Below are 22,134 nucleotides of genomic sequence, written 5' to 3'. Positions count from 1 at the left end.
TATGACTTCATGTACAGACACCCATCCCTTCTCTCTTCCCTCCAACACCCCCCAGCTTAATGGCGTGTCCTCAAAGCTACTGACACAGGGCAAACTAAGAAAGCTTTCAACAGACCGCATGCACACCTTTCAAAATCCACTACTTCTGCCTTTGCTTTTAGGTTTAGAAAAAAAATCTTGGCTCTTCTCTCAGAATCACTGAAATATTAGGTGTGTAGACAAAACACTTGCCTTTCCACTCTGCTTCTCATATTTCTCAGGCTCAGACATGGAAAGGCTCCTCGCGGTCTCAAGAGAGAATTTCCAGAGTGGTTAGTTTTGTTGGGTCTCTTTAGTATAAACTCAGCTGCCTGGTCAATCTTACTGTTGTGGATTTCCCCCGACCCCCATGCCTATTAAAACTAAACTTACTAACTTCCGGGTACATTTGTTATTTTTTGCCTCATCATTCATTATTAGTGCAAATAATTCTTTCCCTGCTCTGTTTTTTAAAAATCTTTATGGAGTCACTTTATGTACTTGTAAACCACAATCTTGTGTGTGTATGTGTGTGTGTATGTGTGTGTTTTAAGGATGCTCCTTTAAGACTACACATACTGAATTCCTTTAATTTTTTATCATAGGGCAGTCCTTCAGAACCCCTTATCATTTTAGTTGCCCTTTTTGCTTTGGCAAAAATATAAGACTAAGGAGCTGAAAATCTTGTTCTCCTGCCTATTCAAACAGCATCCAGAAATCTGAAATAATTACCTCCTTTCTTAGTTTTAAAGGTTTTATTTAAGCTATGTTATACTAATATTGTGCAGTGGAGTTGAAAGCTTTAGGTCTGCAGTATTTGAAATGCTCAAATCCTAAGGCTTTGAAAAAGGCTATTTCCTCCACATTAATCATTCAGTGCTGACCATTATCAATATACAAGGCTGATGGAATAATTTCACATTCAGAACATTATACATAGATATTCAAGGGAAAGAGAAATAGCTTCATATGGCTTTGCTTAATGGATCTACCTGTGACTTTACCTGTAACTGGACATGCAGCGGTATATAGTGATTCATATATGGAAATTATCATATGACAAATATTTTCAAAAATGGTTGATATCATCTGTTACTTTAAGAATGAAAGCTTTCCATATAAATAATCTGCCCTCCTAGCAAAGGGAAAGGAAATCAAGCAAAGAGGGAATATTTCTAAAATGTCCTATCATTGGAAGTAAATGATCATAACATTTATCTACTAGTTTGTTTCTTTTAGAAGGTGTATTCCAAATTGTTTATTTTTATCACTTTGAAAACTATTCATATTTTTACTTCTTGCATTTAGCTTCTAGCATGTTACAGATTTTTAAATGTTCTTGTATTAAGTTAGGGTTTGGTTTTAATTTCACTATGAATTGTGATCCATCCCTACATTCTCCAAATGGATTTTTAATGTTCATTAAATAATCACATTTGCATCACATATAGAGCTTGAAAGAGGTGATGCTATGAAAGATAAAGATTCAGTATTACCTAGCAATGAAAAACATTGGTCAAAGGTACGTAGAAATCATATGCCTAGGTAACAGTTCATTTTTTATATAATGATTTACTGTTTTAAGTTATTTTTGAGCCAAAGCTAGACAATATGCAATAAAAATCTCCAGTGCTAATAGAGTGTGAGAGGCAACAAGCTACCAAAAAAAATGAGAGGGGGGATTTAGTTTTTACACTGGCACTGATTCCAATTACAATTAAATTAATCCACTTTGGTAAATGTGGTGTTTGCTGTCAGTATATTCATACAATTATTTTTATTTTCCCACTTTCTACTTTTTCAGAATGTGTACATGGAATGAATCCATCTAGAGACGTTCATGGTATGTTAGATTCCAAATTATATTTTTAACAAAATATGCACACTCATATATGCATATATGACATTTTATCCATGTATCGCTATAAATAACTCACGATATAAATTAACCAAATAATCAAAACTTTTTTTGCTGATTCAAAAATACTTAAAAGCTGTTTTCTATATGGTAAATGTCAAACATATAAAATGTTCCAATGAAACCTTCAAAGATACCCTCGGTTCTACAGTATTTACCACAGGTGCATTCTGTTGTTTATTATTAAACGACTCTATATGACTCTACAAAAAAAAAATAGAGCTTGGCTTCTGTGTGTTATTACCTAGTTTATTACTTTTGCTATAGCAGTGCTAATGCAAAATTTTTGTGAGAGTAAAATGTTTACTAAGCATCCATAATGTTTTTAAAGATTTAAATTTTTTTTTTCTCAGTTTGCTACTTGTGAGTTGTAAATTGATTTACAAAGTTAGTGAAATAGTCACATATCAATTGCAGGATCCCATGGAAGTCATCACATAGAGGAAGGACATAATGGAAGAACTAAGGGATCTTGTCCGCAAAGTTATTAGACTTCAAAAGTGAGATAATCTCAAATCCACTGGGGGAAGGGGATGTTTAATTAAATTCCAATGTTGAAAACTGGACAGTGTGTATTGTACATACATTAACATGTATGTTAGTCTTCAACAAAATTGTTCTCCCTCCCTGTGACATTAGTACAAACTGAAGCAGTTTGGTCCAGAACCACTAGCAAAATACGTTCTCTGTATTTTTATTTTCATTAAAATAGTCACTGAAAGCAGAAGTAATTCTTTTAGAAATATTACATTTTTAGAAAAGTAATTTTAGAAATATCATATTACAGAGGGGGATTTTAAGAGAATGGTTGAGTCTTATTTATTTTTGAGAGGGTTTTGAAAGAGCAAAAAATGTGAAATATTTAGATATTTTCTGAGACCTCCCCATAGTTATATATTTACCTAAAGTTGTAGAAAAAAATGTCAATAAGCTGTTGTTTTCTGGTGAAATTGTTTTTTTTTTTCTTCCAACTAACCAAATACTGCTTTTTAAATTCACTGTGAAAACTTACATTTCATTCAATCAGTTGATGAGCCTTTTTGAAATTTCCCCCATGCAGCAAATTTGGAAGAATCTGTCACATAGCATTCGCCCAACATACTACTTCGTTATATTTTTTGTATTGTATTATGACAAAAGTAGGTTTTAGTATTATTCCAGGGGAACACCAGGAGTGTATACTGTAATGTTTCCTTTCCTTTTCTCTTAAGAGAGGCAGGGGAAGGGAAATTCTATATCGCCCCTTAAATGAGCGCTCCTGGTGGAAATGAATTCTTCATTTCGTACATGGTTACTCAACTTCATAAACTATGTAAAAAGCCCTTCAGACTAAAGGGTTCCGGGTACCCTTTAGTTGAGCCCCATGCTGCCTGCTTTGCATTCATTTTAGTCCCTCGATAAGGAGGGGCAGTGTTGTTTGTTTCTGGTTTTCAAGCGTGCACCGCGCAACGCAGTTATAACCTGCGCAAAGTCTGGGGAGCCCCAAACGCCCGGTGGCCCGATTCAGAATAAATCAGCAAAAGCTTTCCTTGCTATTATCATCCGTGTCTGCGTTCGAACTCGGGATTTACTGGTTGAGACTCTGAGCGGAGCAGCGCGCTGCCCTTGAAAGGCTAAACCTGATGCATCTACCGCTGTACCTTACTAAGGGAACTTAATCCCCGCCCGGGAGACCGCAGCGCGGGGTGCGCCCCGCAGCCCCTCGCAGGGTTTAGGGTTTCAGGCAAACGGTCGCAGCCCCAGAGGAGCCTTCTCTGACCTTTCCGAGCGGCGGCATACCCCAGACCGCTACATCTCCAGAGTCACAGCCCCCGTCCGTGGGGGTCTACGGGGATGCACTTGGAGGCGGCCCCCAGGAGCGCTTGATCGGCTCTTAGGGAAATGCACTTGAGCTGAAGCAAAAAGATTTCACTCCGCCCGAACTCGCCTCTAGAGCGGGCAGCGTCGAGCCCGGACGCAGAGCGACTGTGGCCCCGGGCAGGAGGGGCGGCAGACAGGGAGGTTTGGGACTGCGCAGTATTTGGAATCCCTCGGCCCAGGTGGAGAGAGGACGTTTGGGGTCTTTACACCTGAAATGCGGCTTCTTCAAAATTACTTTTAAAGAAAAATACAAAGGCGTTTTCTGAGACCCCAGACCCATGAAAACAAAATGCAGCTGGGTCCTGGGAGCTCCCAGACGTCCCGGGTTTTCCGGAGCGAGGGGCGCGAGGGGACCGGCCCACGTGGGGAGAAGCCGGGCAGGATGGAGGGCGCCCGGGACGCCTGCAGCACCGACGGCCTGGGACCGGCCGACGGCGGGGTTCGGGCAAACGGGTTTCGAGAAGAGACCCTAACGCGCGCCGGCCGGGACAGCCAGGACCCCCGTCCGAGGGTTCCCTGGCCGCCAGCTGCGCTGCCGGTATAGCGGGTGATGTGTGGGCGAGAATGCCGTGCAGGCTGGCTTGGGCGGTCATTTCCTGTCGTTTCTTCCCTAACTGAAGTTCGTACAGGAGACCCAAAGGCCGCGAGAAGGCCGGCAGAGCCCCGCGCCGTCGGGGGCGTTCCCCGGCGCGCTGCAAGGCCACTGGGCGCCCGGGGCGGCGAGCGAGGGCGGCTGCTGCCCCCTAGCGTCCTCCCTGAGCCCGCGGCTCGCAGCACCTCCCGGCCTCTTTGGGCGTGGGGCGAGGGAAGCTGCCTGGGCGCCCGGAAAGGCCTCCGCGACTGGCTCGCCACGGCCCCTGCCTCCGGCAGGCCACAGCGCCAGAGCCCGAGGAGAGTCCGAACCGGCGGCAGGGAGGGGACCCACGGGGGGAGGGCCAGAGACTCCCGCCCGGGTAGTCGACGGGGGGGAGTGGGTGAGCGCCTTCCCTGAGGGAGGGAGCGGGTGGGCTCCGCGCGGAGGGGGGGAGCCCCGCGGCCGGGCGGGGGCGTGGCCCCTCTAAGCTCCGCGAAAATGCCCGCGGCGCCGCGGGGACTGGAGCGGGGGAAGTTCCCGCCAGCGCGCAAAGCCGGGGTGGGTTTAACACCCGCGGCGGCTCGCGCGCGCGGGCAGGGAGCGGAGCCGGGCCCGTTTCCGGGGAGCCGGAGGTGGGTGGGGGGCGCGGGCGACCTGGGCCTAGCGAGGGAGCCGACGCTCCGAGGATGGGGAGCGAGCCGAGCGGATGCTTTCAACTTTCTTTCCAGTCGCTTGTTCTTTGGGGTCTTTTCTAACTACGAAACTCCTTTGCTCGCCGCTAAACTCAATCAACCTGAGTAAGGCGCGCTGCGTAATTAATCCGCAGCCCAGCCGCGGCGATAAAACACCAATTAAAGAAAACAAACCAAGAGAGAAAACTAAAAACACAAAAACCATGTTGTGGAGACCGACAACCGTCTGGCCTCGTTAAGTGAATCAGCGCCACTTCGCCGCAGCTGCCAACGGGGCCGTGTGGGCGCGCTGAACGGCTCCCCGGCCGGGCCCTCGGCCCTCCGGCCCCCTCGCGGCCGAATCCCATCCACGCCGGGAAAGCAGAGTCTCGGCCGCGGGCGGCCGTGCAGGGCCTGGGGTCGCCTGGCCGATCCGGCCCCTGTCTCCGGAGCCTCGCGGCGGCCGATTCATCTCGATGGCTCGCGGGGCGCCTCCCTCCGGCAGGTCTCCGGTCCCGGGCTGCTCGGGGCTCAGAAAGCTGCCCGAGTCCTCCCCAGGCCGGCAGGCCTCCTCTTCTCCACCTCCTCGGTCCCTGGACCGCGGCCGCCCCTGGCGAGGCCGTTCACTGCAGCCCCAAAGCAGGCGGCCACACAACCCCCCGTGTGCGCAAAGCCGTAGGGCCGCGGTCCGCACCGGGGCGGGGCCTGGGGGCGAGCGTGGGAGCGTGTGCGTGTGTTCGTGTGTGTGCGTGGATGCGGATGCGCGGGGAACGCCGGGTGGCAGCAGCGGCGGTGGACTCTCCACCCCGGCTGCGTACAGTAGCGCGCGGCGGCAGCGGGGGCGCGCGGGCCAATTCCAGGAGCCCGCGGCCGCGAGCCGCGCCCTGGCTGATACCGGAAAGGCCTGTGATTGGCCAGCGGCCGCCCCTATGCAAACGAGCTGAGGGAATGGAATTCCTCGGGCCGGGCTTACAGTAAAAGCACGTTCATTTCCAGGCACTCTCATTCATAGAGCCAGCGGGCGCAGGCAGGACGGGCGCCCCGCGGCCTGACCCAGCCAGGGCACCACGCTGCCCGGCCCTGCGCCGGCAGGCACCTCTTCCCGGGGCTCCTGGGGACACGAGAAGAAAGTCAGTCTTTGCCGTTTCTCCTTGACCCGCGTCGGAGCTTCGATTTTTATTTTTCTTCTTTCTTTCTTACTTTTGAATGAACTGGTTTCTTGGCTGGATGGTTCAACTTCTTTCCTGGGTGTGAACTTTCACCCGGTTGTTTCCTTTGGCAACTGCTGGAGAAAGTGCGCTGTGCTTCGAGGCGAGTGGTGAAGTTGCGTGTGCGTGGCAGTGTGTGCGTGCTTGTGTAACTCGAGCCGCCCCGTGTGTTTCGATCTGCGCTGCGGAGCCTCCTCACAAGGCCCGCTCCACCTGCTGCGGTTACGCTGTGATCGTGGGTATTGGCGCGTCTGAGTAGTTAACCGGCCGACGCTGGGGCGACGTTGGAGGAAGATCATCTCGCTACTGCCCAAGTCGGGGCTGACTCACCGCAGTCGATGCAGACAGCGGCTGGCTTCCGAAGAGTGCGTGCCTGCGTGCGTGTGACTCGGCTGCTGTTCACCTCCCACCAAACCACAGGACCAGCCGCAAACTTGACCAACATCCCCAAACCCGAGTTCTCAGATGTGGAGAGCTGAACTCTAGGTGTCATTGACTTGGACTTTTTTTTTTTTTTTTTAAGATTAGCTTTTCTTTGAAAAGCTGAATTTTCCGAACTGAGCATTTTGCCAGAATTTATTGAGAACATGACAAGTACTTCTCGCCCAGCCCTTCTCCAACTACTGAAGCTGAGTTTCAAGGCTACTTAAAAAGAAAAAAAAAAAAAAAACCTGCAGCGAACATTAATGGATTTCTGTTGTGTTTAAATTCTCTACAGATTGTATTGTAAATATGTTATGAAGTAGAGCATATGTATATATTTATATATATATATGTGCACATACATTAGAAGCAGGACCTTTGGAAGTCTCAGCTCTTGCTTTTGAGGACCGAAGCCAGTGTTGCATGATAAAAAGTGGCGCCGTATTTGGAAGACACTCCTCGTGTATTTTCTGTTGTGTTGGACTTTAGACAAAACTCACCTGGGAAAAATCTGACAGGCAATTGACTACTGGAACTTCCAAATTATGTATTTGCTGGTCCTTTTGCTCTCCGCGTAAATATTTTAGGAAGTGTATGGGAATTTTGCCTCTGGGAACTTTGGTAACAGCCAAAGACTGAACTTAAAACTCTCAAAGCAAGACTCAGAAGAAGATAGTCTCCCTTGGCACTTGACTTTGGATTCTGGTCGCCCACTTTTTAAAGCACTGAGCGGTCGGTTGCTAAAGAGTCCTGCGTGGGTCTGAGGCCGATCGGCAAAACTAGAATTTTCCCCCTCCTGGACTCTTAGTAACTTAGTCTGCCCCCTTCCCCAGCCACCCCACAGCAATAAAGCTCCCTGAACTTGTATGTTGGTCTCCCGGGAGCTGCTTGCTGAAGATCCGCGCCCCTGTCGCCGTCTGGTAGGAGCTGTTTGCAGGGTCCTAACTCAATCGGCTTGTTGTGATGCGTATCCCCGTAGATGCCAGCACGAGCCGCCGCTTCACGCCGCCTTCCACCGCGCTGAGCCCGGGCAAGATGAGCGAGGCGCTGCCGCTGGGCGCCCCGGACGCCGGCGCCGCCCTGGCCGGCAAGCTGAGGAGCGGCGACCGCAGCATGGTGGAGGTGCTGGCCGACCACCCGGGCGAGCTGGTGCGCACCGACAGCCCCAACTTCCTGTGCTCTGTGCTGCCCACGCACTGGCGTTGCAACAAGACCCTGCCCATCGCTTTCAAGGTACTCGGGCCGGAGCGGGTGGAGGGAGGACAGGCAGAGGCCGGTCGAGGCCAGGGAGATCGAGGAGGGCAGCGGCCAGGCAGGCGGGGCCGGGTTCTAGAAAGGGGCCGGCGCTGAGGCCTGTGGTCCATCCTCCTGCGCTCGGGAGACAGGGGATGCTGCGTTGCCGTGGCGACCCTCGAGGGGCCCGCCTTAGCCGGCCGCGGCGGCCTCCAAGGATGGCCGAAAAACTCAGGATGCCCCCAAAGACGTCCACTGAGGGCCGGCCGGACCTCTCCCCGGCAGGGGTCCTTAGCTTTGATCTAAAGTAGGAAAAGTTATAACCCAGCAGGGACAAGCCTGTCTGTCGGCTCCTCTGCTTCTCTCCCCGCCTCTGGCTTGACACCCAAATCATTCTGAGGGAGACGTCAGGAAATAAAATAGAGATACTTTTATACCTTCGGGTCAATGTAAATAAACTGACAAGGAAAACTGTCAAGGCTTTCCACTTCCACCCCCTCTTTAACAGCCCTGTAGGAATTAGCAGGTTCAAAGTCCACGGCGGGAGTAGTTAAGTTTGCAAAAGTTTTCTGAAGAATTTTTTCGAGCTTCTAGGCTGCTCCTGCCAGAAGCCGCAAGTAGCGAATGCTCTTTCTTTGCCTGGTACCCTACTGAACGTTATCGCCGGTTCACCTAGCTTAAGCCCGGGGCAGCGGAAGGAGGCAAGGCTGTCTGGCGTGAGACGGCCGTCTAATCCGCCTGCTTTGCTGTTTGAGGAGGGGCGGTGTGGACCGGGTGACTTCAGCCGAGCAGCTTGAGAGGTCCCCGTTCACTTTTCACCCTTGATCTTGCCCTAGCTTTGAGCTCCCTATAAAAACCTTGGCCTTCAAAGGGGATACATAAACAACCCCGGGCGTTTTTGGACAACCACCGCCACCCTGGCAGCAAACAGTAGACATTGCATTTCGGCGGTGGGGATTCAGTTCTTCTGCCTTGGGTGAGTTGAAGAAGGGACAGGCTTTTAAATACAATCAGTGCAGTCATTTCCGGTTCATTGCAGGGACTAAGGAAAGCAGGTGGGGGGGGGGGAAGCTGTAAAGATCAGCTACTCTTTTTTCTTAAAAAAAAAAAAATCTGCTTAAATAATTGTCCCCTTAAGGGGCGATTAATTTAATATAAGCTTTTTATGGTTCCAAGCCTGCGCTGGATCTTGAGTTAGTTACAATGAATAATGTTCACTTTTTTAAAAAAGTACTGTCAGAGTTCTTTATTTTTAAGCTTTACATACCTTCCAAACTTAGATTATGATTTCTAAAACAAACAACAACAAAACAAAAGTGCAATTGTCTGTGTCTGTAGAATTGCCTCCGTTTTCTGAAAGCAGGAGTTTTTGAGGGGGATGAAAATGAGGATAAGTTTGAGCAGCCACTCGATGCTTTCCTGTTCCTTCCTCCAGCTCTGTAGGTTTGGGTTAGGAGCCCATTTCAATTTGAAATCACTCTAATCCCTTTACATAAACAGACTCAGCAGGCAGACCTCCTCAGCTCTCCCTCAGTTCCAGAGGACCTGACAGGGATGGGCCCTGGGGTCACTTTCAGATAAGTACAGAGGGGAGGAGACAAGCTGATAATCAACTAAAGGGTCCTTTAAGACCAGGTGCTCTGGACACGCCAAGGGTGTGGGTTCTTAGGGATCTGTGGCTTCCTTTGGGATAAATCAAGTCTCTTCTGTATCTCTCCTCCTCTACTAGGGACCCACACCCCAAGCACTAAGTGATTAAGCGAGAATCTTCAGAAGTTAAAGCGATGTCGTTTCTCAAGCCACCACATGAAAGTATTTATTTTCTTCTAAAAGAATGAAAAAAAAAATCATATAAATTGTTTTCATGAGCCATCAGGGAATTCCTTTTAGCGGAAATCTTAATAACCATAGAAGTTTCCGTTTTAAAATGACTTTTGACAATTCACTTTAAAAAAAAATCTGTTTTACTGAGTGATAGTTTCTAGGTTAAAGATCAAGGTATAGATCTCTTGAGAAAAGTTCAAGTGGGTCTTGAGAACATTTGGGGCAAAGGCAAGGACAGGAATCAGACCACTCGATGAATAATCTGTCACCACTCCCGTCCCCATAAAGAGGGACCTTTTTCGGAAGGAGACCTGCTCTTTGCATAACGGAAGGAGGCAGGCAAAATTTCCAGGGAGGCAACAGGCGCAGATTAGGGATAAAGCAAGCTAAACTTGAAAAAAGTGACTGTATCCGGCTTGATTCATTCACTGTGTGTCCCTGAATCCAGTCTGTACTCATCTGCCACCACCTACCTCCCAAGCAGTTTCTATAGAAATTATTACTTTAAAATTTTGATCTTATATAAGCCTCAGACAATCTCTTTAAGAAGTTAATCAGTAAAGAATTATTACATTCCCTGTATTAAGGAGGAGAAAATGAAAAACAGTGATAAAGTCTGATGATATTGATGAAAAGAGCATTGAAGTGATTCTTTAAGAGTCTTCTGAATACGTGTAAATCCCCAGCTTTAATCTTTGAAACTAAAGGGAGATTTCAAGTTATGAATTTTCCTTAAAATAGATTACAGTCATCCTAATTGCTTATCCTGGACCCCAGAGTGCCCCCCACCTTCTCCCAAGAAACACCTTTATTTTTCAGCCTAGAAGAGATCCATTATTTTGCTACCGAGAAAATCTTAAATTTGCTACTGTTACCCGTTATTTACAGAAGCAGCCAAAAAGGCTGTTTGGATGACTTAGGATATATTTTGTAAGACTATAATATTAAAGTTCATTTAGGCCCTGGTACACCAGAGTCCAAAGGCATAAACACGCCTTCAGCCAGTTCAGAGGCCTTGAGCACTGATAGTAATATTCTTTTCATAGGAAAGAAATAAGTAACGTTTGTGTCAGCAAGATCGTGGTCCCCTAGCTATGCATTAAATATCATCTCAGCTGAATGTTAAGTTCCACCCCACAGCTTTCTTTATAACACTGGAAAATTAAGGGATTTGAAATAAATGAATTGTGACTGTAATTTCAACCTAATTAGAGTTAGTTTAAAATGCCAGTTTGAACTGTGGACAGGCCGACCAAGAGCAGTGTGGGAAGGTTCTGTAACATAGACAACGCTTGATATTTTGCCCAACTTCCTGATACTTTAAAAACAGAGAAGTAAAAAAAAAAAATGAGATATCCTTTGGCCAGCAAGTCCCTTCTTGTCTGTTTGGTCTGTGTTAAAATGTAAATGTTTGTGTTTCCTTACCTATTGTTTATAGCTTTTCATTCCAGTTGCTTCTTTTTCTCTGTTTGAAGTTAGATTTTTTTTCAAAAATCTCTGCATATTGCCTATCAAAGATCAAATCTGTATCAAATTAATAGACACGTTAGTTTTAAATTTAAATTCTTTTTTCCTAGTCTAAGAATGCTTGCTAATAATTAGATGATATACTTTATTAATGTAATATTCCTGGATTTAATATTCTTTCCCTTCCCCCACCATGAAAAATCGATAAAAGGCCAAGTAAATGATCTTTGAGCCCCGAAATACCTTTGACTCCTGCTACAGTTTAAAAAAAGGGAAAAGAAGGAGTTAAACTCCTGATTTGTTTAGTCTTAAATTCCAACATCAACAGCATTTTCTTGTTTAGCCACCATGATTATTTTACTATTTGTTTCTATTTCGTGTTGGCCTCATGAATTTGCCGTATTACTGACGAGGATCGTTTGGAAAGATGAGTGAGGCACAGTCATGGAGCCTGTGAGAGGGGCCAGTAGGATGAAGGTGATTTAGAAAACATTTGGTAGTTATAAAACAAGATTTATTTATTTTAACCTATTTAACCAACAATGACTTATTCAGTTGGAAAACCATGTGGTTGATCCGGTCCCTGTATGCTTACTGAATGTGGAATTAAAATAGAGATGCCAGATCATCACAGGGAGATGGGGAAAAGGGAGTAAAAATATGTTTTCAAGGAGGACATTTCAACATTGTGAGCTAATTTTACAGAGGGAAGTGAAAACAGTGGGGAAAAAAAGGAGGGGGGATTTTTAAGAGACTGAGAAAAGCAGAATAAAGTAAGTATATTTTATGGGAATAGAAAAACCGGTAACAGTAACTAAGTAACTGATCAAGGAGATTTATTTCAGTAATGTTTTTGAAACAAAAGGGAATTGTCATATTACTGCTCTTAACTAAACAGCAACAAACGTACTAATAATGGGCTCTAAATACCTAATTAGAGGGTGCTTGGGGAAGAAATAGCTGTGTTTTTAAATTTCCTTTATAGAAAACATGGCCATTTGGATGGAAAGAAAGATAAGAGTGCAAGTTGGATAAAATAGATGAAGAACATGCCTACCTATTGCTGTGAGAATTGATTCTCCTGGTGTACTCCTGGGGTTGGAAGTACGTCCACCCCTTATAGTGAGTTGGTTCATTTTCCCCATCGTACTCCTTAGAATCCAAGAGCCACAGCCTCCTCGGGAATAAAAACACTAGATGGTCATCTGGATGACACAGAGAAAGGGTGATGACTAAGCAGGCAATGAAGATGGGAATTTAGAGAAACGTGGCTTTTGTATCATACAAGGGAGCCTATGGCAGCCTTATTTACAGACAGAAAAAGAGGACTGAAGTATAGGTGTTACCCCCCCAAATTATGTAGCAAATATTAGGTAAAAATGGGGAGGTGGAAAACAGAAGGAGGACTAATCACTGTAGAATGCTTTCTTATCACAGCTCAAAACTAAAACCCCCAAAACGATTATATAATTGGAATGATGAGCCCACATTTCACTAGTGACTGAGAAAGTACCATAAGGGGTATCACAAGTGATAGGAATAAGTAGAACTTGGGGCATCTCGATTTGAAATTCTACAACTACCTTAAAAAACAGAAACAATGGAACTATAGCTAAGAATAAATGTTTTGATCAAGAAAATAGTTTCTAGAAAGGTCAAATGATGATCAAGAAATGGATACTACTGCATGAAGCATCTTCAGGCCATGCTCTTTAAAGCATTTTACCTTGAAATTGCTGCTTTTTTTTTTTTTTTAACCTAAGTGTCAAAAAATATGTATTTACTGATTTACTTTAGTAGTCCTGATGGAAATCCATTCCCATTCAGTTACATTGAAGGAATTCTTCTTCAAGATCAACTGGGTTTGGAGAAAACCTCAGTCATCTATAAGGTCCCAAGTTAACACATCTCTGGGACTCACAGATATAAAAATGCGACATAGTTCCGCTCCTGAATTCAGAGGAGCGCATCAAAGTGAGCAGCCCTCTTCTCTGAGGTCTGTTGATTTTGTAGTTAGTGTTAAGCGAAGGGCACGTTTCTGATTTTTTTCTCTTGCGTACCAGAATTCACTGCTAGTGAGAATCAAGATAGTAGAAGCGAGTAGGGGCAACAAGGATGCACTAATTGTGAAGGGAGAGTTTAAGTCATTCAAGAATCGTCAGCAATTCAGTGGTAGCAATCAAATTTAATTTTAGCAGAAGTAAGTTTAAACACCTGAAAGGCAAAACCCGCCCTATTCGGCCTGTCGGTGGAGGTCTAGACAAATGAAAGATGGGTTAGGTTATAAACTTATAAAAAGCAAGACATTCTGTTTCTCAAATATGAAGAATTAAGAGATGATTGTATTCGTGAGAAGGCATAGCTTTTCAAAGTCCTTGCTATAGTGAGTGTTATTCCAACTCTGCTCTGTGACCTTATGTGGCTTCACTAGGTGAATGTTTTATTCTTTAAACATTTATAATTTTGCATAGTGGAATTTAAAGTAAATCTTCCCATTAAGAACTTTTCTGTTGTTTTGCTTAATTTATGACTGTTATTCCTTCGCAAACTAAAAAGCATCACTTAATATACATTCAATTTTAGAATAATTATGCAAATGACATCAAAGTTTCTAACATGCCTGATGTCTGGTGTCTAGGTGGTGGCACTGGGGGACGTTCCAGATGGCACTCTGGTCACTGTGATGGCAGGCAATGATGAAAACTACTCAGCCGAACTGAGAAATGCAACAGCGGCCATGAAAAACCAAGTCGCGAGATTCAATGACCTCAGGTTTGTCGGTCGGAGTGGAAGAGGTATGTATCTGTCAGAACTGAACTTGAAATACCCAGTATTTACATAGCAACAAACCCAGATTTCAAAACATCTAGAAGTTTCTGTGATGGGATTCCCTAGAAACACAGTCATTTCTTCCCGTTATTATTGCTACATCAGCTTTTTATTTAAAATTTAATGTTTTTAACAGAGTCTGGCTTTACGCTATTGCTTTCTATTATGGAATTGGTTTAAGACTGATTTGGAGCAGGCAAAACATGAATTGTGAATTTCAAGGAAACCTCTCAGATCTTTTCTAAAATGTAAAAATATAAAACTTACCGTCATGGAAACTAAGATCATACAACTGGGGTTCTCTTTGATAATTTTCAGATATCTCTTTACTGGAAACCTTTAACTTAGGGTCCATGTGTTACCTTTGACAAGTGACAGAGTTTCAAATGATCACTTCTAATAATTTTAAGGGCTGTATAGTGGATGATGATTGAAATGTGTTTCAAGGAAGCATTTTTTATGGTAAAATATGAAGAAATAGTAACATTCTGGCTTGGTGAATTTGATGGCAATGTGACTGACCTTCCTGTATGTAATTTGGATGCCTTATTAGTATTTTAGGTACTAATAATATTAAAGACTGGATTCTCCAGAGGAATGATTGCATCAGTGAAGTTCTATGTGTAGTTTTCTTTTTCTGTGCCCGTTATCAAAGTATTAGAGCAGAAAGAGGAATCTTGGCATATTGTAATCTCCTCTGGTTTCCAGTTATTTTCAAATATTGTGTTTTCTTTGTATTGTAAGAACCTTAGTCCTATTTTACAAATAGCAATAAGTAGTAGTAGTTTAACTGAAGGAGGTAATATAGTTTGTTTTGAAAATCTCATTTTTGTAATATAGTATTGAATAAGCTTAGGAATAAAAGTTATTTTGAGTATAATAGAAAAGACGTGGTAACCTAGATAACAGTAGCTGACTCTTGTATTAAAAAAAGTAAAAGTACAACCAGTGGACATTTGAACATAAGAGTAATCATTAGTCTGTATAAAGGCATTTAAAAATATAAGAAAGTCTGTGTTTTGGGGGAATTTGATTAGTCAAAGAGGAATGGGGGCAAAGGCATGCTGCTTCTTTGCGCTATTGTTTTTGTGCTATCCTAGCTGTCCGGGGAATTTTCGAAATAGAATCAAAGGTAGAGAAAATTGTAAAAAACTTATAACGTGATTGAAAATATTTGTTCATAGCACTATGTTAATAATAGGGTAATACCAAGAAAATTACACCCACTTATTGAAAGCATGAATGGTGCTATAAGGTATAAAGGCACAAGTCATTCTATGGGTTCACTTGTTATATTAAAAGTCCCCACCTTTCAGTAAATGGAATTCCCATTATGATTCAGAGATGTGTGTTTAGAAAACGTCTTGAAGGCTTCAGATGAGTAGAAGCCAATAAAAAACAAAGGCCCTACTGCCTGGTCCGTGCCTTCCAGCCTCGTAACCATCTCAGGTCAATTCCTGTGGATTTCTGTTCTTAGGAAGCCACAGCTGAGTATCATTTAGTTGCATTTCCAGAGGAAGTTATATTATCATCATATGCATCTATGTGGGTCTACGGGTCAGGTTTTGGTTATGGAAGTTTTGGAAGCTCTTTAATGACCCATGCCATTTTCCCATAAGAAGTGCGGTAGTGGCTTTTTGGCAAGGCCCAGGAGGTCGGTGATGATAAAGAGTGAAATTTTGAAAGCAGCCTGCTTTCTTTTCTGGCGTTTCTCGCCCCTCACTGGCCATGTCTGTTTCAAGTGGGTGACTAAGAGAAGCTCGTGTTTACTTGGGTAACAAGGAACTGTTTCCCCAAGGTGTGGAGTGTTTGCCTTTGGCTGCCTGATTCGTGCCAGGATGCCCTTGAGTTTGCAGAGTGAAATAACTGCACCCAAGGCTGGGCTGTCTTCTGATAACCTGGAATGAGAAAATTAATTGAAACACTCCATATATGGACAATATCTGTTTTGAGCAGTCTCTGCTTCCCACGCATGATAATAAGCGATCCAAAACAGAGGAACCCCGAAATGAATGTTTTGCCCGATTACAGTTGCTGTGTATATTGTCAGTCTTGAATGATTCTCTTTTTTCTGGTTAGGACTACAAGAAAAAACGAGCCATCAAAAGGCCCAGTCTGACTCTCTCATAATTTCTCCCCATAGTGGTAGAATACAACTTGATTTCACGCTTTCAAGTCTAAGTGTCAATATCAAAGCCTGCCAGGTTTTTTGTTTTGTTTTGTTTTGGTTTTTTTTTTTTTTTTTTTTGCAATTTCCTTCCCATTACGAAGACAGCAGATGACTCTCACTCATTTTAACAATTAGTCTTAATCTGCCTCACTGAATCTTGTCCTTTAAAAGTTTCATAACGTTTTATTAAGTGATCTTAAGACTATCCACTAGTTTGTTTTCTGGTTTTGAAAATGTGTCTGAAAATATGACATTGGCATCAACACACCACCCAGGGGCCGAGAAGGTCCTGGCTGTTGGCTCACCGAACATTTCAGTGCCAATTTCCCATTCTGTCAAAAGCCACTGGTCTGATGGATTCTCAAAGGGGCCTGTTGCTCAGTTCCAAATAAAGAGTAGAAAAAGAAACTCCCTTTTCTTGTCTCAGCTGCCAGTCCCTGGGGATTGTAAAACCTCGTAGAAATTGCCAGAGGTTGAACATGGAAGGGTTTTTCTCTGTTCGACAAAACCAATCTGTCTGGGTGCTGGCTGATGTCCAGGACCACAGCTCCTAACCTCGGGTTCAGCCTGCAAGTGGGAAAACCTGCCCATCCGGCTTTTACGGCCTTGCTGACAACACTGGCCCCTAAAAAGTATTGGTGAAGCCTTCAGCAGTCTGAACCTTCCTCCTTCCTTTCCTTTCCTTCCCTCCTTTCTAGCCCTGACAATTTAAATCTCTCCTTCAGGGCTATCTCCCCCTGGGAATTTTCTCCCTTTGATTCAGTGTCTCCATATAGATCAACCGTTCCTTTACAATGGAAGAAGAGATAGCAGCTCCCAGAAGAGGGGAGCTGACGCGGAGCACACTGGTTCTTGTTCAAAATAATTCACACTTAAACACACGTCCTGGGACTATCCCTTACCTCCAGAAAATCACAGTTCAGGATCAAGAGGTGAGATTGTTAGCAGCAGCTGACATCAGCTGACATCTGTCATTGGGGCAGGTGCTACGGGTATTTTCAGTTACAAGAAAGTGTATCATGGCTGCAGCCGAGAGACGTTGAAGAAACTTTAGCAGTGAAATCTGTGCGAGCTCCCGTCGCTATTGGAGTACTTAATCAGCTGTAAAGGAATCGATCAATCAGGGATTATGGCCTTAGTTAATTCATTTTAGAACCAAAGAGGAAATCTACCAGACCGTATTATCTACCGCATAGTAAATGGGGGAAGAGAATGCACTGCAAATGTCCTTCTGATTTTCCTAAGACTATGATTTTTAATCTTTGGGAACGTCATGAATAATTTTGAAAATCCTTGGAAGTCTTCTCCCCAGGGGGAAAAAAATGCACACGTGCACTTACACACACAGTTTCTTGTACAATTTCAGTTTTCAGGGCCGCTGAAGCTTGTTTATGGACCTTCTGGGGATCCATGGACCCGCCAAGCCAAGAATCTCTGAATCTGGATCTTTGCCTTGACTATGGAGGGCCCGCCTAGCGCCGTGCTGCACATTGTAGATAACTGGAAAATGAGGAAATACACGAACAAATGAGTTAGACATTCTTCTTGCACCCTGTGCTGTTTTGGTTACACCTGCTTTTATTATAGCCAGGACCTGGTGTGTATAATTAGGAAAACAGATCCCAGTCAAACCCCTGGTCCAGACCTTTGAGAGGCCATCAGGTGTGCATGCATATGGTCCCTTGCAAAGGAGAAGGGCTTGTCTTGTCATCAAAGGGGCAGCCTCCTCTCTAGTGACTGCCTGGCCCCCCAGCTGCAGACCTGCACCTCGAATTCCACAACCAGCCCAGAGAGGGCACGTGCTCCCCCATCCGTTAGGACTGGGGTTAATTTCTTGGTGGACATTTGTATTTATGCTGATCTCCCTGGCAACTTTAATCTTGCCCACTTTCAAACAAGTACCCTTCCCAACTCTTTTATAAAATGAAATTCCTTCCTTATGTTCTTGCTGTGGATGTCTTCCCAGACATAATATTTACGCTGTCACAATCGGGGTTATTGCATATTTGTGTAATGTTTGTTACGTAAGGCATTTTCATTCTTAAGGTATTTTATGTTATTCGGGGAACAGTGTGGGGAGGCTGCCTCTCAGATGAGTGATAGACTATGGTTGAAAGAAAGGTACATGTAGAAAAGGATAGGGTGTACCGGTATTCTAAGCAGAGACGTGTCTGTATGGAGTGGTCACTACTGAGAAATGGTCTGAATGACTCACAGTATTATCACAGGATCCAAGTCATAGGGGGAGGAAAATTCATCTGACAATCTCAGTGTTGTTTCATGGATAACATTCAAGATAATGAGCTGGCAGTCAGGTCTCCTGGAGAGAATACAAAGAAAAGAGGAGAGTTGTGTTAAAATCAACTCTCCCATTTTCCCCCTCCTTTGGGTTGCTATTGATCTACATTTTAAAATTATATATGTACTGAAATCTGTTTTCAGACTTCGGTGTGGGCAAATATGGATGGGAAAAGACCCAGTCTCTGATACCCGCGGTCTCTGGCAGCCCTAGCAAATAATGCCTTTCGATGGCAGGGTGAAAGCTAGTGCCCATGATCTGATGTAAATTCATCTCTAGAGATCAGCTTTCTCATTCTGTTTCAACTTGCCCGTAAAAGAGTAAAAACACTTTCTCAAAGCAAGTTGCTTTCCACGCCTCCCCCAAACCACCACCCAGCAGTCCCTGTCCCGCTTGGTGTCATGGCAAAGAGGAGAGCTTTCTGGAAAACTGCTTGTGCCTGGAACACGCAGCTTTGCAATTGATCTCTTCATGGTTTTCTTGCTGATTTAACGAAGTGCCAGGCATTGCTGATGGTGTTGGGCAGCTTTTTAAAATTGATGTTATTTATACGAACAGTATTTAAGAACTGATGGGCAGAAGCTGGACTTCTCTCCACCACCCCTCCCCCAAACCCCTTCCTTGCCAGCCGGCTTGCTTTGGATTGAGGCAGCCCTTTTTGGTGGGGACAGAAGACTATCAATCTGAAAGTGCCTCCGAGAGAAATAATGGTTGAGTGATTTTTAGAGCTTCCTGTTTTAGCAGCGAGCATTATAGACATAAACAGTGATCCGGCCAACGGCTGCACTGCTGCTCTGGTTCTAATGAATCAGTTTTGTATTTTCTTTTGTGCTGGTTGGCGAGGGGCAAGAGAGGATGGAGAAGACTGGTTATGGAAGAACATATTCTGTTTCTTTTTCTTTATTATTTGTAAAGAAAAATGACTTGTTGAAAGGAGAGATGGTATATTGTCTGATGATTGTTTTCTTTCTGTTGGTGATTATAAAACATGTTCAGATGAGAAAGGGGATGTTGATGAATAACCATGTACTGTCAAAATGGAGAGGTTATGTGGTTTTGAAGGATTTCGTGGACTTTCAGCCAGAAGTGTGTGTGTGTGTGTGTGTGTGTGTGTGTTTGTCCATACTACCACTGAGAAGACTTCCTGGACCAAATTATCTTTGAGGACTAAATCCATACTAACAAGGTCTTCTCATCTGAAGCCCCAGTAAAGCAATTAACAGGAATTAATACGTGAGCAGTGTGGACTTAATGAGCTGCCTGTGAATACTTTCAAAGGTGCCAGTTTTATCAGTTCACTCTTGGGGCATTCAAGATTTTATGTTTATAAGCATGCGTTAGTGGACTTCAGGCAAAGCCCACCCTCTGTCATTGGTCCTGATGTGAGTCCCACTTTCAACAGAGATGTATTTCGGTCCATGTTAAGAACCGAGCTTGCCATGGCATTCCTGTTGCTGGTGCCGATTTGGGATTCCAGCCCATTCCAGTCTCTATTAGGCTATATCGAGCAGCGTATCCCACTTAGGAACTCCATTTTATGTCACTGAACTTCCTCCAACGAGGGTTTCAGGTAGTTGAAGGACCCATAAATCAGAAGGTGATCCCCACAACCTCCTTCGAGAGGCCCGGTGGCCATCCTGCCACTGGATTCAAAATGCGTTTCCCCTGGTTTCCTTGGTGAAGAAACATTCATGTAGGAGCCACTTAAACTGTGTTTTTCTCAAAGATGTAAGTAAATTTCCTGTCTGTTTCTCAACTTAGATGAATCCCTGCTTTTACCTTGGGATTTAAGAGCGTCATTAAGGAGGTAGGGGCAGCCCGGTCTGCAGAGCTGCACCCTCCCCGCAGCTTCCGGATCCAAGGATGCTTCTGGGTCTGGTGAACGGGAGGTCTGGCCAGCACCCTCGTGGGCGGTGTGTGGCCTTAACTGAGTCACCTTATGCAAACAAAGGAAACTCTCCTTGGCTCAAACAAAGGCTATACACAGGAATACAGGCATTTGAGCACAGTTGGTGAACTGTGTGCTTATCAGATCTCAGCAGAGAAGGCAAGGAGGGATGGGCCTGTTTGTAGGTGGAGACACTCCAGTTTGCTCTAGGCATTGGTTTTGGGTTTGTAGAGATGTTTTTCCTTCATTCTATTTGAAACCATTGTATGGAGTAGTCACTATCTATCTATCTATCCATCTATCTGTAATTAATGAGAAACAGTCTAAACTCATATCCTAGTACAGCTTTGGCCTCTTTACATGGTGTGTTTCCAGTACCTATGGCAGTTGGGTCTGTCCAGATGTTCTGCCTTCCCCGTCCTGCTTGAAACCTCAGGGCAGGTCATAGTTGGTAGATCTTATCTATCAATCTGCCTATCAATTTGGTCTCCCTCGGCGGGTCCCAACATTTGGCAATATCTGAAGACAGTTTTGGTTGTCACCCCTGGGGTGAGGCGTGCTCCTAGCCTCTAGTGGGTAGAGTGACTCCCGCAGCACGTAGGACAGCCCTACCCCTGCAAAGCGTCAATCACGCTGAGACTGAGAAACCCTGGGCTGGCCTCACACGAATGATCGTGAGAAGTCATAAAATGTCTCCTCTCTTCCCTAACGCTTTCTTCCTCTTTACCAAACTTATGAAAAACTTCAGTTCACACAGAATAAAAAAAAAAAAAAAAAAAACGAGAGAGCATCACTGCACATTAGTCTTTTTCTAAATATGAAAATATACTAGAGTTCTGTGTGCATAGGATCGCACCATCTTGGCATCTCCTGGGTTGGAGGATGTGTGGCAGCCAGAAGTAGAGGCTGCAGGTGGAGGGGGCCACCCGGCAGGGAAAGCTCTCCCTCGAGGACTCCCCCCACTTACAGCTGCTCCCTCAGGAATACCACACAGGTGCAGGTCCACAGGGACCATCAGAAACAGTGAAAGTGCACGCTGGCTTCTCGTTGCCATCCTCCTCCCCATCAGGCTTCAGTCAGGGGCCACAGATCCACTAATCCAGGAACATGAATTGATGTGAGTGGACAGTGTCCCCTTGAACTAAAAAGGGCTAAAAGCAAGGTCCTGGTATGCATCACTGACCAATACCTTACAGACTCCGAAAAGGAGTCAGTTTGCACACCCAAGGGCAATGCATGGAAGGAGTAGGGACGGGACAGAGGCTGATTTGCTGTCCATCCCTAGGAAGCCCTGGTTTGCTGCCCACGTGTTAGGTGTGCAGGGACCACGGACAGACAGAGGGCTGGTTTCTTCTGGAGCTTTCTCCCACCTGCCCTTACGTGTTGGTTCTGCTATCACCTATTTTCTATAATACAAGAAGACTCAGGGGAAGATGACTTGAAAAAAGTCTGCAAAAAAGAGTCCTCTAGGTGTTCTCATTGAATCACAGTGGTGTCTGCTACAGGTGGAATTTCTTGAATACATTTTGCTGTGACTGCGGTCTCTAGTTGTTTGTTTGCATTTACTCTGCAGGGGCCCTTACTCCGAACTTTCCTGCCCCTTCTATTTCCTGTAAGTTTTCCTCAGTAAAGCAACCAGCTCCCAGGTTCGGCGTGGAGATCAATTGTGTGTCAAATCATTTGAGACCTGTAAGAGTTAGCTATCCTCCTGGGAATTCCCAGGCGGCGTCTGAGCTGGGCTATACGGAGCCC

At 44.8% G+C, this 22,134-nt stretch overlaps 1 protein-coding gene across 3 annotated transcripts in view; it reads left to right on the top strand.

Annotated features, from left to right (window-relative positions):
* RUNX1 (RUNX family transcription factor 1) overlaps positions 1-22,134 on the top strand; it is a 247,017-nt gene that overhangs the window by 147,381 nt on the left and 77,502 nt on the right. For 2 of the 3 annotated variants that reach the window (XM_067739431.1, XM_067739429.1), the window contains exons 3-5: positions 1,823-1,861; positions 7,652-7,905; positions 13,835-13,991. In XM_067739431.1, the coding sequence (XP_067595532.1) occupies positions 1,823-1,861; positions 7,652-7,905; positions 13,835-13,991 (450 nt within the window). The remainder of the gene's footprint in view (positions 1-1,822; positions 1,862-7,651; positions 7,906-13,834; positions 13,992-22,134) is intronic. The other variant, XM_067739430.1, reaches the window with a different exon arrangement.

Source organism: Pseudorca crassidens, chromosome 5 (assembly GCF_039906515.1).
Source record: "Pseudorca crassidens isolate mPseCra1 chromosome 5, mPseCra1.hap1, whole genome shotgun sequence".
NCBI lineage: Eukaryota > Metazoa > Chordata > Mammalia > Artiodactyla > Delphinidae > Pseudorca > Pseudorca crassidens.
The sequence above is the reverse complement of the archived record's forward strand: the minus strand, read 5'-3'. Positions and strand labels throughout refer to the sequence as shown.